The sequence below is a fragment of the Cupressus sempervirens genome, chromosome 3 (genome assembly GCF_028749045.1).
Source record: "Cupressus sempervirens isolate cs-2001-9-10 chromosome 3, ASM2874904v1, whole genome shotgun sequence".
Taxonomy (NCBI): Eukaryota; Viridiplantae; Streptophyta; class Pinopsida; order Cupressales; family Cupressaceae; genus Cupressus; species Cupressus sempervirens.
The window spans coordinates 732820363-732837404 of NC_143120.1; the positions used below are offsets into that span (position 1 = coordinate 732820363).

General features: G+C 35.2%; 1 protein-coding gene across 3 annotated transcripts in view; it reads left to right on the plus strand.

Moving 5' to 3' along the window:
- Window positions 1-1413: 1413 nt before the first annotated feature.
- LOC149568860 (nucleotide/nucleic acid binding protein) overlaps window positions 1414-17042 on the plus strand; it is a 146330-nt gene continuing 130701 nt past the window's right edge. The window contains exons 1-7 of one of the 3 annotated variants that reach the window (XM_089821742.1): window positions 1759-1887; window positions 2205-2242; window positions 2402-2459; window positions 2543-2653; window positions 4705-4819; window positions 5241-6190; window positions 6282-6413. In XM_089821742.1, coding sequence (XP_089677868.1) covers window positions 2458-2459; window positions 2543-2653; window positions 4705-4819; window positions 5241-6190; window positions 6282-6413 — 1310 coding nt within the window. In that variant the 5' untranslated portion in view covers window positions 1759-1887; window positions 2205-2242; window positions 2402-2457. Of the gene's footprint in view, window positions 1691-1749; window positions 1888-2204; window positions 2243-2401; window positions 2460-2542; window positions 2654-4704; window positions 4820-5240; window positions 6191-6281; window positions 6414-17042 lie in introns of those variants that run through there. The other 2 variants (XM_089821740.1, XM_089821741.1) reach the window with 2 other exon arrangements.

A 17042-nucleotide genomic window follows, 5' to 3' on the forward strand; every position in this document is an offset into this window, starting at 1 on the left:
TTTTTGTCTACAAAATCCATCGATGGTGTTGAAGATGTGTTTACAAAATAATATTTAAGAAGACCTCGAACAACCTTAGTAAGTTCTTATCAAGTTGTTCATTTGAAAGATGTTAAGTCAATCCTTGTGACTTCATATCAATCAATTGACTTTTGTTTAACTTAGAAAATGTGGGACTTTTCTTGCTTTAAAATTACAATATGATGGATCAAATTATTACAAATATTTAAGTTCTAATCTTTAGAACAAAACATAGATTTGAGAAAATACATTTAAAAAAATATTAATAATAAAAAATACTATAATTTAAAAATTGTAACACTTATCAATTATACATATTACAAACACTATTATAAAATATAATTAAAAAATAATATTGTTTAATTTATTTTTATAAAAGTAAAATAATAGTAATAATTTAACCACTTTTATTAAAAAAGCAAAGTTTTAAAAAAATTAGAAATTCAAATACAAAGATATAACATATTGAAATTATGTTAAAAAGACATATTATATATATATAAAAGCATAATTTGAACTTATGCATTACATGAAGCGTTAGGAACAAGTTATATGAAATAGTAAAAAATAAACATCAATGTAAAATTAATAATAAATATATTTAAAATAAGAAATTAAAAATATTCAATAGATTGTGATAATTAATATTGATTAGACATGTTGTGTGAGGTGGAAGATAAAATGATTTGAAAAAATAAAATCTTATCAACTTGTCACAAATGTGAAAAAGATAAAGTTATAATTAATACATTAATGCAAGATGAAGTTGTTGGAAACTATTTGTATTTTTTGTTGAAGAAAATTAATTTTCTCCCCCACCAAAAATAGTATGGACCAATAGAATGGATGAAAAATATGATTTATAAAATACTGAAAAATTAGAAAAAGATATAAACATTTGAAATCTCATATAATCTTTTAAATTCTTAGATTTGATTGGTTAGTGTTAATATCATATTTGGATTGACATGAATGCATAAGAATTCCTGCCTTGGCAGGAACTAATAAATATGATTGTTGACAATATTGTTGCTTGTACAAAAAATTATTGATATGAAAAATTGTAATCATAATTTTTGTATTATATGACAAGTGCACAAGAAAGACAATGAAAATAGCTTTACTATCTAATGTATAATAGATACCTCCTCTATGATATGTAAAAGATTTTTGGTAAATACTCAAATAATTTACTTTAGCTCCTTGACCATCACTTTTTTTATATGCTTTGTCTTATTATATAAATATTCATTTATTCTTTTTCTAATAAAAAAACCTATCGAACCTCATTTGGGTGTAAGTGCTAGTAAATACTTCATATTTGTTTCCACCTGTTTCAATTTTAATTTGTGTTGTTCCTCTATTATTAGCGTACTTGCTTTGTTTTAAGGAAAATATCAACGGAATTGAAGGGAAGCGCACCTGCAGCTAGTTTAAACATTTATACAAAAAAACAGATAAACCAATTATAAAATATTTTTCACGCTGCTAAACAAATCGCCGATAATCAGATTTTTAAGTATTTTCTTTTTCACCCGCACTGAGAACGCTTACCGTTAATTTGTATACTTTGCTTCGTTTATAAAGTCATCTTAGGCTGCGGCTGTTCGGATTGTGTGTACAGAAGAGATTACTACGATCATTCTGCAATAAAAACGGTCAACTACAGGCAAGTCGCTCTCACAAGCTACTCAAAAACATGCTTTCATTTTCTCGCTCTGGGAACCTTTATATTTGTTGGGTGTGCATTCTTGCAAAGGAAAATCGTAGGCAAATAGGGTTTCTTGTTGAACATCAAAAATATATTGATGTCCAGGTGAAGCTTGTGAGAAAATGTATAGCTCCGGAAAACAATTGAAATGAATGGTTAGTTATGGTCAAGTTTAGAGTAGGTCTTTTGACAGAAATAGCTGGAACGCGTCTTACGAGGGTTGTTGATTTTCATGTGCTAGTTTAGAGAGTAGCAGAACGGTTTGTTTTTATTTATTTTTAAATAAATATAATTAATTTTTATTGATATATTTACTTGCCTATAAATTTATTCACTGTTTTAATTTAAATATTACATTAATCTGGAATATAATAACATTTCATATATAATTCTTTGGAGGATGCCTTACATTTTAAATCTTACGTGCTACTGTACGTGCCATTTTTCCTCGTTTTTGATTTACTAAAAACAGTAGGCAGAGGAGCGCAGGCTAACAAATTTGTGAGCTGGGTATTTCGTTCTTCTTTCCCTTTTTACCTTAAAAAACGAACGATCCTAGTTTATGTATGTTTCTGCTCTTGTCTTTGTTCTGTGTCAAAATGATTAAAGATGTTATTTCATCTTGATTTTCCTTGTCTGGAACCTAATGGCATGCTATTAATTTTCCAGTTAAATAGGCCTTGGAGCTGCTCTACTGCTTCGGGTGTTTGATCAAATTCTCAGACATGTAAGTATATTCAGCTGCTCTTAATTTAATTGCGGACGAAACTTTTTCTTAGTTATTACAAAACTTCAAATTTTCCTTTCCAGGTCTTCCCGAATTTGTGTGAAGAATTTGCCGCGTTATCTTACGGAAGAGCGGTTGAGAGAACATTTTTCTCAAGTTGGAGAGGTCACCGACGCCAAAATAATGCGAACCCAGTAAGTTTAGTGCAAACCCTAAAACCTATCAAAAACCCTAAAACATAATATATATCTTAAATCCAAAACTCCGAATACTCTTAGCTTCTTATATTTTTGGGTTGTGGGAGATTCCTCGTTAAGCTTCCTCGTGCATTCTGATTTTTTTTCTTTCAATTAATTGTTCAAAGCGTTTGGATTATTTCTAAGTTTGTACAGGATGATAAATGATGAAATTAGGGCTGAATTGTTCTCCTATCTCGTATTCCTGAAAATGAGAGATTAATGTGTCCAGTGCTGTTTATGAAAACTGTATAATTTATCTCATGTTTTTTTCTCTGTATCACCTGAGTTTCCAGGATGGAGATGTCAGGGGACTGGGGTATGCTTCTTTGGGAGGTCATCTTCCAGGGATAACAATTAAAAAAGAAAAATAAATTTTAGAATGTAGAAAGTTTCAAACATAATATTCATATGATACTGCATTCACCATATTCATTATATAACCATATTATGAAGCATGAGAGCTGAATACTTCATATTAAGAATTTATGCCTAGGATGTAAATGAGCTTTCTTGGTATGTAGCTCATACGCATTGAAATCTTAATGAGTGATTATCTTGACCTTTCAATCATGAAAACTCTCAATGCATCTATGACAACTGCTACCACACCTTCAGCACACTGATATGACAGGATTAAAAAGTCCAATATTCCAGTCTTATAAGAAAGAGGAATTAAAAGAAAGGGTCCCTGATAACTATAATCTTGCCAAGGTCTGCTGAAAGACAGAACATCACCTGGTGACCCTTCACAATAGCAGGAAAAACTTTCTGAGCCCTTAAAACCAAGAGCCTTGTAAGTGTATTGAAAGTTGTCCTGTACATATATACACCTCAGTTCTAAGAAGAACACCATTCTGCAAACCGGCATTGAGAAACACACTAGGTAGATGATCAGCACCATCCTTATATTGCATTTTTTTCTTTTTAAAAAAATTACTTTTTAAAAGTCTGAGCCGTAGGGGATGTCTAGCTGTCCCAGGACAGTTGGGGACGTTTGCCATTTCTGGACTTCTTTTCCTCCATAGTGGGGGTGTTCTGAATTTTTCTAGGTGTAAGGAATGGCTTTCCAAGTTGTCTCCACATCCAAAAAACACTTCTGTGTGGAACAGGCGAAAAAATATTTAGGGATCAAATTTCACTGATTCGATAGACTGGGTCGCTGATTAATTGTTTGCTTGATTTGATAATTGATGATTGCTTTTGAGGATCCATGAGAGGTGATTGGTAAATGATAAGTGATCCTTGAATGATTGGAGTTTCATAAGACTTGAGTCACCACCCTCCATTGCTGCCTTTTGAGAATAATAAATTATATCCAAATAGATCATCGTTGGATGTCCTTCCCAAATGAAACCTTCTTCCCTTTATATCTTCCAATGTGAGGGAGAAGTCACACCTCTTCATCACGTCTTCCCTTTGCAAGTCATATCCTTTCATGATTACTACCCTTTTACAGAGCGCAGCTCTTCATTATTTCTGCACTTTGAAAGAGTCATTACCTTTCACGATTACCACCCTTTGAAAGAGCACAACCCTTCATAAATTTTTCCTTTTGAAGGAGTCACATCCTTATACTTCTGGATGAGATTGTGTGAGTTTTTTATCGTCAACATTTCGGATCATACTCAATGATCCATCATCAAGATAAGAGATCATAGTCAAGGAGTCACTTCCTTATTTTCTTCTCATTCCTTTTTCTTCTTCTAGTAACTCTTTCTTGATTTCCATGCTCCATTCTTTCTTTCCCAATATACCTTTCAATCGGCTTCTCGTACCTTTTTTTATCTCTCGTTTGAGAGAGAAACAACTATTCATTTCATGCCTTTTGACCATTCACTAATTTAATTAAGTTCTTAGTTCTATTATATTTTACTTTAACTATTTTATGTTTTAATTTTTTCATTATTTATCATTAAATCCAATTTCAAAAATGGCACATTACATCTATTGATCCTATTATTAATGTCAGCATGTTCACTGTTTGACTGATTTGTTTATATATACAGGGAGGGGAAGAGCCGGCAGTTTGGGTTTATTGGATATAGAACTGAGAAAGAAGCAGAGGCTGCGGTGAAGTATTTTAAAGATACTTATCTTGACACATGCAAATTGATTTGCGAGGTTTTTGTTCTGACACAGCTTTTTTGTTTAAACTCTTCAATTTGTCTATCTAAATTGAAGACTGCAAATACCAACATAGACTGTTTTATGCAATTTTCTATATTGTTTGCTGCTACATAATTAATGATTAAAGGAGCTATGATAACACGGTATCAAAAGTTAATCCTAGTTGTCATGTGGCGATTAGAATTGAGAGCCTATTTTGATGGTAAATTTTCACTACATCAGATCTTGGTTCTTGTTGTATTGTATCATCTCTTAACCTTTTCAATGATTTTGCTCAGTATAGTATCATTCAACTGGGTTCCCCAAACAGTGCATTTACTTGCCAGGAAGCAGAACCTTGTGCTGGGATTTTGCAATAAAAATGTTTTTTTGTAAATTGGTAAATAGAGCTGAATCTGAAGTAACATTGAAACAGGTTGCATATAAAATTGGCGATTCAAATGTTCCACGTCCCTGGAGTCGTTATTCTCAGCCAAAGCAGGAAAACGTCAATAAAGATGTCAAGGACAGGGATTCTAGTCTGCTGAAATCAAGCAAAAAGGAAAACCTGAAGCAAATACAGAAAACTTCAACTGCTGATAAGGATGATCCTCTGCTTGAAGAGTTTCTTCAGGTCATGCAGCCAAGAAACAAGACAAAGTTGTGGGCGAACGATACCATTTTGGGTCCCAAAAATGGTTATGATCTTAAGCCTGGTCAAGGTGATGGGCAGATAGGGGAGAGGAAGAAAAAGATAGATGTTGAGATGGTTGAGGGGGTTTTGAGAAAAGTACCAGTTGGGAAAGGAAAAAGTTCTGAAAAGCTAAAAAGGGTGCATGTGAGATTCGATGATGAGAGTGATGAAGATACAGAAGGAGAGGATTTTTTGGAAAATCAAAATATTATTGTTGATTCATTTGATGGAGCTGATAAAGCTCCAGACATGAGCCAGTCTATCAATTTAGCCAAAGATGAGACTGTATCAGATATGGAGTACTTTAAGAGCAGAGTTAAACATTCATGGGATGATGAAAACAATAGTGGTGAACAACAATCCACAGAAGAAGAAATGGATCATGAGAGCTGTGAAGAAGGTTCGGCAGATGAAAATGAGGACAATGAAGGATCCATCAATAAAGAATTTGTTGATGTTCTTGATTCCAAGCAACCACTAGATCAGTGCATGCCAGATGTCCAACTAAAAGACTTAGATAAAAATAATAATTCTAGTGAAGGTAAAGTCACCGACACAAGAAGAGAGGTTCAAAATGTGAATGGTAATGAGATTGATCAGAATGGGGCATCCTCTATAGAAAGTCTAGATGAATTAGAAAGTGCAGTTGAAACAGGACGTCTCTTCATTAGGAACTTGCCATTTACTACAAGGTACATGACATTAATTATCACGAATTAAGTTCCTTTATATCTGTTTATCTTTTCAGTATTTTCTCAAAGCTTGCCGCTTCCAAATATGCAGTGAAGATGACCTGGTAGAGCTATTTAGCAAGTATGGTGAGATTTCACAAGTACATCTTGTGCTTGATAGACTCACAAAGCAATCAAAAGGTTATGCTTATGTGCTTTACATGCTTCCGGAATCTGCTTTGAGGTATTTTATCAGTCACTTTTTATAATCTTATTTCAAGTGTTTGATGAGTTTTTTTTATCAGTTACTTTTTATAATCTTATTTCAAGTGTTTGATGAGTTTTTTGCATTGAGATTTGAGTGTTAGAGCTATTTTTGTTGGTATGTGAATGCGGCAATAAACAACTGGATATCAAATTAAACGCAAAACAAACCTTGTGAAGCTTCATTAATAACAGTTTGGTTGGGAAATAGTTTAAACCGTATGAGCAGAAACTGTCAAAAAACAATAAGAAACCAAAACTTAGTCTGGAAAGCTATATTTCAAACCTAACAACAAATGTTTAGATTGCTTTTGAATCCAATAAGTGTAACATAGTATCTTAATATGCAGGAAAATAACTCAACATTACTTGTTAGAGACATATTCTGTGCAGATGGCAATAATGTTTTTTTTGGTATAAGAGAAAAGTGCAAGAGCAGATCAACTTTTACTACACAATTTAAATATCTGTACTGAGTATGAAACTCCTCAAGAATTAAAATCTGATATATACATTATGTCTGTATGGATAGCATTGAGCAAGATAAAGTGCTGAATGAAAAATAAGAAATGTGTGCAGATTATAGAGAAGAAAAGCCTATGCTTGCAAGAAAAGCGTGTGGCAACATACACTCTATACATAAATTTTAAAATGCCACACAGAGTGTAAATTAGATGCCAGTGAGGAGGAAAATAAAACATCAGACAAGGAATAAAGCTTTCCAAGATCATTTTGCACCAAGTATGGTTCTATTTGAATTCGTACAAATCTGATGGATGAAATCTGACAGGTACCTTGCTACAAAGCAAGAAAATAATTAAAGAAAAATCCATAAAGGAACAAGGAAGTTCACAGTAGCATAATTGTTTTTTGGGGATGAGGCATAGATACAAGTGAGCACGGAGGATGACAACTCCTTGAATGGACTCATGCATAGCGATGTCCAATTACATTGAGGAACATAGAGAATCTCAAAGTAGAGAATGAATTAAAATATCAACTTGGAAGACAAAGATCTGTTTACCATTTATAAGGAATGCATAAGCTATCCACACTATTCACTTGTTCATAAAAACTTAACTTTGTACCTGTCATTTACTCTCTCGTTGTTGATACAATGGTAATCATACACATTCTTCCCATATAACTCTTCATATGCATTCTTTGCAGTATCTTCTACAGGCTTCTTGGTATGATTATTTTTTGCTTCGTCTCACAATAACTCTTATGCCTATCCCTGTAAATTTTAATTTTTTTCCCACTTTTACTCTCCTTCCTAATCACCATTCTTTGTTTTCTTAATTCACTTTTTTGGACGATCAGAGTAGCTCCCTTCTTTGAGCAGATCTGATCCCCTTTTCTAGAATCATCTTCCCTCTATTTCCCCCCTTCATTTGTGAGGCCAAAGGGCGGTCTTCATGTTAAGCAATAAAGATCAGATATAATACCTTTTGAATTTTGTGTATGTATTTACTCTATGAATTATTTTTACTTACTAAACTCTTCTATTGTGCAGATATATTTGTATATACTTCCTCACTGTATGATGCAATGATACCCTGAATTGTTCCTTCTATAAGTCTGGTTTATTGTTGTAGATACACTGCAGACATAATAATATTATTGTGACTGAATATACTTTCCATCTGCAGATATCTGAACATATATAATACCATGATAAGTCACGTCCCATGTAGGGACATGACCCTATGTGGCTTTATGCCACGTAGGGCCATGTCCATACATGGATGTGCTTTATCCGGCTAAACAAATACACCGATTCATATTATCTGGGGTTCACAATAATAGCCAAACGATTGGAATTAATTGCCACCCTTTACACATTACAATTGGGGTATGCATCTCTTCAGGTATTTTATTTGAGGCCCGATATGTTATTGTAATTGTCAATCTTGGTAATAATGAGATCAAATTAATAATAATCATTTTGACTAATAACTGTTAAGCATTTATATCAGCTATATATGTGTGTGTATGTTAATTGTATAATAATAATTATTAGTCAACGATTAGTTATTTAATCATATTTTATCTTTGATCAATTAATCTGACTGAGGCTACACCATTAACATTTCAAACTGCCTCTTCCCTCATGTTGCCAATGCAGCTCATAGAGCCAGTGTGGCTCATGCCTTTTTATCTCAGGTTGCTGTCTTTCAGCACTTGGTTTTAACGTGTAAGTTTTTCCCTTAGCTGCCCTGTCTCCTTCTCATGTGCTTTTTTGGTGACTAGCTTGACCTTTCTTGTTGCTAGCGTGGACTATTCCAACCCAAGCGTGTTCAGCAGCTGGGTATGCTATCCAGTGATTTTACTTCAGCTTACCAATTGGTGCAGGGGCACTTTGGAACAAGCAAACTATTTGGAACTTCAAGAAAACCATGGAGAACATGAAGGAATGCAAGACATCTAATGGCTATCAGATGTCCAAGGAGGTCAAAGGGATCCTAAATGATGAAAATCATATCAACTATGATGTGTTGGCTCCTATAATGGTTTAAATACCATGGAATGACTTTGAATGAAATAATATCCTTGGGAGGATTAAATAAATGTAATTTGGACCATTAGTGTCCCAATGTGTCTAGGAGGAGTTAGGAGGTTAGTAGGGTTTTAAATAAGTTTAAATAAGTCTCTTAAGTGTTGGAAACACCTTAGTGAGCAAGTTTAATAAGTTTTAGTGCATTTTCATAATTTAAAAGTTCAAATGTTCAATACATAACAACTAGTAGCCATTTAGGAGGGAAATGGAGTTTTGATGGTTAAAACATTTAACTAATCCCTCAAGCCGGTTGGAAGAGGTTGGGGAAGTTAAGCTTTGATCTTTATTTGTTTTTGAGACTCCATTGTATGGCAAGAAAAGCTTGGAGTTTACAGACAACACAAAGATTTAATGAAATTCATGTTTTGGATCAGCAAATCCATTGTTTTGCATTAATATTTCTTGTTTTACTTTGAAATCAAAATTGTCGCCAAGTACTAGTTACCACCCTCAGACAAACGGACAAACGGAGATTGTGAGCAAGTGGCTAGAAGGATGCCTTCGAAACTACGTTTTAGTACAATAACGGGTGTGAGTCAAATGGATGCACGTAGGGGAATATTGATACAATACCACTTACCACATGTCCATTGGGATGACACCCTTCAAAGCACTATATGGGTACGAACCCCTTTCATTCATCGACACAGTATTGGGTGACAGTCGTGCACCGAGTGCGAGGGACTGGCTTCAGGAGGGGTAGGACATCTTGATATGCTTGAATGAAAACTTACAAAGGGCGCAGAATCAACAAAAGATGTACGCCTACAGACGCTGAATTGAGAGAAGTTTCGAAGTGGGAGATTTGATCTATCTTAGACTTCAGCCATAAAGGTAGTCCACGTTGAAGGTAAACGGGAAAGAGAAATTGAAGCCACGATTTTATGGCCCTTATCGCGTAGTTTGCTGCATCGGTGAAGTTGCCTACGAGCTGGAACTTTCAGAGTGGAGCCATATTCATAATGTTTTTCATGTCTCCTGCCTTAAGAAAGCTGTCGGACAGAACATCACGGTAGCTGCAGACCTTGCGCTTCTAAATGAAGGGAAATTCATATTGGAACCAGCTGAGATCATTGAAGTGCATGAGAAGACCTTGTGGAACCACATGGTGATGGAATATTTGGTACGTTGGAGACACTTGCCGTTGGATGACGCGATGTGGGAAGGCGAACACATTCTACAGCATTCGACATTGCATTTGCTTGAGGACAAGCAAAGTTCGAGACGAGAGGATCGTAATGTTCCTGTCATAAAATAGATTATTAATCAAACTTTTGTTAATGGGCCGATTGATTTAGTATATCTCGGACCCATTTTTGTTTTAGTTTCCGTTGGTAAGTGTAGCCGTTGGCTATCTTTGTACACCCTCGGAAAGGTTTTCCTTGACGGGTATTTAAATACGGCTTGTAGGTAGTCCTAGGCATGCGATTTGGATTATTCTTTTGTATTGCGAATTCCAATTGGGATTCTCTGTTGTTCACAATTCGGAAGTGAAGGATCTTCTCTACTTGGGTATTTTGGTTTCCGTGGGATTCAACCCTCACCCTATTTCGTTGCTTGTAATACTTCGCTCGGATCTGGGAAATCGGAGCACCATATTGTGGCAAATATTAATTGAAGGTTATACGTGCTCAATCTCCATTTTTTGGTTTGGTTTTATTTGATGAATTCGGGTCTATAGGTTTATGGTTGCATGACTAAGCATTTCCCCTCCATCCATACACCCTCCGCTTCCCACAACACAAAGTGCACCTTTTTGTACTGCAACTTTACCCTACCATACGACCTGGACAACTCCATAACTGTACAAATGCCTCATCTCACTATACGACCTTTGCTCTATCATACCGTATGACTATTCCTCCTCTCATCGTACGGACTTTGCTCTATCATATCATACGACTATTCCTCCCCTCACCGTACGACCATTGCCCCCATCAATCTGGACGGCCATATCTGTATTCCACTGTATGGACAACAGTTACTACCCCTCAAACACGTACGACCTTCACATACTACTGTACGGCCTTCTAGAAGCTACGTACAGCCTCCAAGCATCTACCGTATGGTCCCAAGCAGTCCGTACACCACTTTTGCCCAATTGCTCATCTCATCTAGGCTATTCTGTACACCTGTTGTGACGCTGTACATTCTTGGTTGGAGTTAATTGGATTTCAGAACATTACAGTTATTATGTCATACTTATTACTAACAATCACATTAATAACTGTTTATTTTATATTTCCAATAGTAATAATAAGATAACATAATACACAATCTGTACCTTACATATTTCTATAGGGAATCGATTAAATATTATATCAAATTACTAAATGAATAATATTACTTCCTTCCCTAAGTTATAAATTTTTTTCATTCATTCTATTGCATCATATCCCTTACATATATAGTAATTAAAGTTATACTCATACCCTATTTTACCTATAATTAATCTTTACATTTAAAATGTCTCATAATTTAATCCTAAAGTATTATTCTTATAAACTTTCATATACCTATATTTCATATTTAAATATTTTATCAAATATACTAACATAGTAATTATGCTAGGAACTTAACAAAATATATTGTAATATAATACTTAACTGTATATACACATCTTTGATGCAATCTTTTATACTTCTTGATTTGTCCTCTTGATACTAATATCAATGCTTCCTCTACTTCATATAAATTATTCTATCATCTTCCAAGTCAAAGACTTTCCGATCCGTATATCAAATATACTTTTATAATTGCATATTCTTTTTCTTGCACCGTCTATCCAATATTTTGTCTTCTGTTTTTCAGACTTGACGTGTATAATTATTTATTCCTGAATCATGGGTATGGCTTTCACAAATTGACAAACTGAATTATATTCGCTGTCATATTTATTCCATTGATTGGTAAATAATCGTTCTATGTATCATAGTTGGTCAAAATACGTAAGCATCGTCTTCTTTCATCTTCTAATATTATTGAATTAATAGTCAACTCCCTCTTCAACAAGTCCACATGGGATGCCTAACAGAAAAATTAGAGGGGTTTTAAAAACAATCCATCACCCTCAAAAGACAATGTAAACAGGGACCTTCCAACTTGTAATTCTCATTCTGAAATCTTAGTTGTTTAATACACTGTGAATATCGATGGTCTATGGTTTATGTCTTCTTGTGAACACACCAGTTTCTTACACTACTCGGTAACCCTATATGTGTTTTCCATTCTTTTGAATAAGCATGTGTCTCATTCCTCTTCCAAAGTAGAGTGTATTTATATCTTATTAGATGCCTCTATCGTATCCTCCTTCATTTCTCAGTGCTGATACTCTGCAACGTAACCTTTCATCAGTTTTTAATGAAATGTTTCCAATATTGGTTGTATTGTATTCAATGTTGACTATATTGCACCCTCCTTATTCGCCGGTGATAATGACTTCTTAAATCAAGCCTCCTCCATTGCTACATATTACAAACTTCCTTATCTATTTTCATTTTTTCTTATATTCAACATTCATATGTGGTTCTATCCCAGTTAATTATTCAAGTCTTTAATAAATAGTATGTTTCATTTTCTGCAGCGTCAACAGTTGCCTTTCCAATATAATCACAACACGATGAGAGAATACTAGTACAAAGTTGTATTTCGTTATTAACAAAGTTGTATTTCGTTATTAACAAAGTTGTATTTCGTTATTAACAAAGCCTCCTCCATTATATCTTTCGTTTGATAATATCAAACAGTCTGATAATTTTCTCCTGATTGCAAATCACTCCACAGATCTATCACGTTGAAGATTTATATCCCATTATTCATTATTAATTTCGTCATGATATTCCCAATTGTATGATGATGTGTGTGAGCTATCTTATTTTGAACAAGTCATTGAAACTGTAATTATTAATAGGGGTTTCTCCTGTGGCAAAACAAGCATTGGTGAAATATAGATTTCTACAGTGACTGCTGGAGATTAATGGTTGCCTTGAGTTCCGCACCTAAAAATGTATGATTGCCATGAATTGAAGCATTTTCTCAGAATTAAGTCACATGAATATAGCTGCGTTGTCTTGGCAGAAGCATCATCGAATGTGAGTATTAGGCTGTAAGAATGTAAGCGTCAAGGACAGTATTAGAAGACATAGCTATTCTAGGGTAATGCGCGGATGCCTGGAATTGTATAACAAAACTGTACACTTCATTTCGTATTTGGAAACCTTTCCGATTAAGACTCTTACAATCTGTGAGCTTATGTATTAATTTGATGCCCTTCGTAGCTGCCGTTTTGTATTTTACACTACACAGACATGGAATATATTGATCACTACTAAAATTACTGATAGTGCTGTTCCAAAATTTCCCAATATCTTCGATCCCAAGTGAGGTGTCAACTCTATTCTTCCTTTGTTGGTTTATCACAGTTGCTGGTCACTTAATTAGATGACTCCCTTCATTGTCTCACCTTCTCTCTATTATTCCATTTGATACCCGCCATCTCTTCTTCATTTCCCTATGTGACTTCATACTGGAAATAGAAGGTAAAATGTGTGCTCCTTCATCGTTTCTGTTCTGCGTTCTTTTTCTCTGTATAACCATCCATGGGTTTCTGACTGTGGCACAATATTTTGAATCTGCTCTATCTATGATTATCCTCCTCTCCTTGAGTGTATTATTGTTACAAACGAGAGTTGCTGTTGCACCAAAATATCGATCTGTCAATGCCCGATACAACCACTAGACTTATAGAACACATGGGGTAGTTAAGCCATGTGACGAATCCCGAAGGGGAACGTTCGCGGTTAGTCCAACAATCCCTCCTCAGCGTTACCTGAGGAGATTCGAACCTATGACTAAAGCTCTGATACCACTTGTTACAAGCTAGAGTTGCCGTTGCACCAAAAGATCGACTTGTCAATGCTCGATACAACCACTAGACTTATAGAACATAGGAGGTGGTTAAGCCATGTCACTAATCCCGAAGGGGAACGTTGGTGGTTAGTCCAACAATTATTTCCCGACTCTCTATAACATCCCTATGTCTTTGTAGGGATGTTTATATATAACAATGATTTTGATTGCTATATACGAATCATGTAACGAGTATGAAGCTCTTGAATTGTGCTTGCTGAAGTTATCTCTAGACTCTTTTCATATCTCCGATTTCCGAAGACCAATAACCATTCTGAAAATCAGATCAATAATCATTCCCTTTTTTTTCCCTTTTAACATTGACAGTCCCACTCTGATACCATGTTGGTTTCTAGGATCGCTGCAAATGTACTAATAATGCCATTGTATTGATTGTGTTCCAAATGCAAATGAAGGCCTATAAATATGAGAGGAGACATGTCTCTACGGTTAAGCATCACTAGTTAACATAATAATATAATAGTAATATAAATAACCATATATGAATATATTACTATATAATAATATATAATATATATTATTATGTTATTGTATAATAATGTATAATGTATAATATATAATTTATATTATATATATAAGATATTTATTTTAAGATGATTTACCATCAACAAGGATCTCATGTTAAAATCAATTTGCCAAAAGCTACAACCTTAATAGGAGTCACTATTGCATTGCCAAAATATGGAAATCCACTCTCTTGACTTACTATAGATAGTAAGTCGCACAAAAAGAGACCCTCAAATCCAATTGTCAACTTACAAGGGTTGCAATGATGATCTGACATACCCATGCTCCTAGGACTTGCTAAATTTGGTACATTACAGTTCTTCCTCCCCAAGATTGCTTGACCTCAAGCAATTGGAATCCTGGGTGCTAAAGTATATCCTCTGTATCTCAAGTGGTATCCTCATTTGGTAGACTCTACCACTTCACCAAAAATTCTTTGATGACCCGCCTACGCATGTGTTTTTGCTTGGTATCCAATGTCACCTTAGGGATCAACTCTAACCTCCTCTCCATATCCAGTGGGGGTAAAAAAGAGACCCTCAAATCCAATTGTCAACTTACAAGGGTTGCAATGATGATCTGACATACCCATGCTCCTAGGACTTGCTAAATTTGGTACATTACAGTTCTCCCTCCCCAAGATTGCTTGACCTCAAGCAATTGCAATCCTGGGTGCTAAAGTATATCCTCTGTATCTCAAGTGGCATCCTCATTTGGTAGACTCTACCACTTCACCAAAAATTCTTTGATGACCCGCCTACGCATGTGTTTTTGCTTGGTATCCAATGTCACCTTAGGGATCAACTCTAACCTCCTCTCCATATCCAGTGGGGGTAAAGTCAACATGCTTGCCTAACGCCTTATTGAGGCGTGATACATGAAATACATTATGCACTTTGCTGTCCTCCTAAAAATCAAGCTCATAAGCTGCCTCACCAACACGTCTAACAACATGAAAGGGACCTTAGTAGTGAGGCTTGAGCTTCTGCTCCACTCCTCCTGATAGACAATTGACTGTTAGGATGCAACATTAGACATACCATATCACCCACTTGGAAAGAGTGAGCAATCCTTTGCTGATCAATATGCTTTTGCTCATTCCGAGCCTTTTGAATGTTGTCTTTTAGATTCCTCATAACATCTTGACTGTCCTAGAGTAGATCTCCTGCATTGAACACCCTACTAATACTGAATAATAAATCCATGAAACTCGAGGGATTATACACATAGAAGGCTCTAAAAGGGGTCATTCAGAATAGACATATGGTTTGTCGAATTATAGCAATATTTGCACATCCACTTCACCCAGGCTTGTTGCCGTGCTAACACACAGTGTCGTAGATAGCCTTTCCACCCACTTATCAACAATCTCAGTAGTACCATCAGTCTGAGGGTAGCAACTAGTGCTCGAAGTCAACTCCGTCGGACACAACCTGAACAACTTCTACTAGAATTTACTCATAATCGACTATCTCAGTCACTCACAATGCTCTAGGGTAAAGCATGCAACCAACAAACCTCTTAGGAAAACGAATCAGCTCCCTGTGTTGCTGAAAATGTTGTGCTGATAGGAAATAAGTGCCCATATTTGCTGAGCTGATCCACTATTGCAAATATGCAATCTCTGCCCTAGAATTTCGACAAGCCCTCAATAAAATCCATAGATAAGCATTCCCAATTCCTCTTAGCAATAGCAAGTGGCTATAAGAGACCAACAAGATAAGTATGCTCTTTTTTGTTCTTTGACAAATAGAGCACTCTTTGACATGTTGTTGTACATCTGACTTCTGGCCCTTCTATATGAATCTCTCTTGTATTTGTCTGTAGCTCTTTAAGATCTTGAGATGTTCATCTAATGGGGAATTATGAAAGGCCTACAACACAAGGTGCCTAACACTCTCCTAGGACTGTAAAATCCTTCCCTTGTAAATGATCAACTCATTTACAAGAGTAAACTTCTTGTCATATATAGTACCTATTACGATGTAATTGGTAAAATACTTGCTTGTTATTAACAGAGACCGAGAGGTCTATATATACAAAAGAATAAAGTGATGTTTCCTTAGGAAATGATCGTAAAGAATAGAAATTTTCTATTCTAGCTAAAAGAAAGTTAAAGAAAGCTAACAGAGAACTACAACTAACTAAATATTAGAATCTATCTAATATTTATAATAGATTACAAACATATAACCATCAACTAATAATAAAAGCCTATCTATTATTGTAATGCCCTCCCTTAATGGTTAATCTATATGCAATGCCAAGTTGTCCTTTGAATTTGACTAACTTATCAGGACCAAGAGGCTTGGTGAGAATATCTGCAGTCTGATTTTTGGTAGGAACGTACTGCAAGTCTATTGTTCCGTGTTCAACCAGCTGTTGTATGTAGCGACAGTGAACATCTACATGTTTGGTTCGTTCATGGAAGATTGGATTGTGTGCTAACTTGATAATGCTTTCGTTATCAACAAACAAAGTAGTCGGTCTTGCTGGTGACATTTGCATATCCCCAAGCATCTGACGAAGCCAAACAACTTCACAACTTGCCTTGACTGTCCATCTATATTCGGCCTCTGTAAATGAGAGAGAAACTTCTTGCTGCTTCTGACT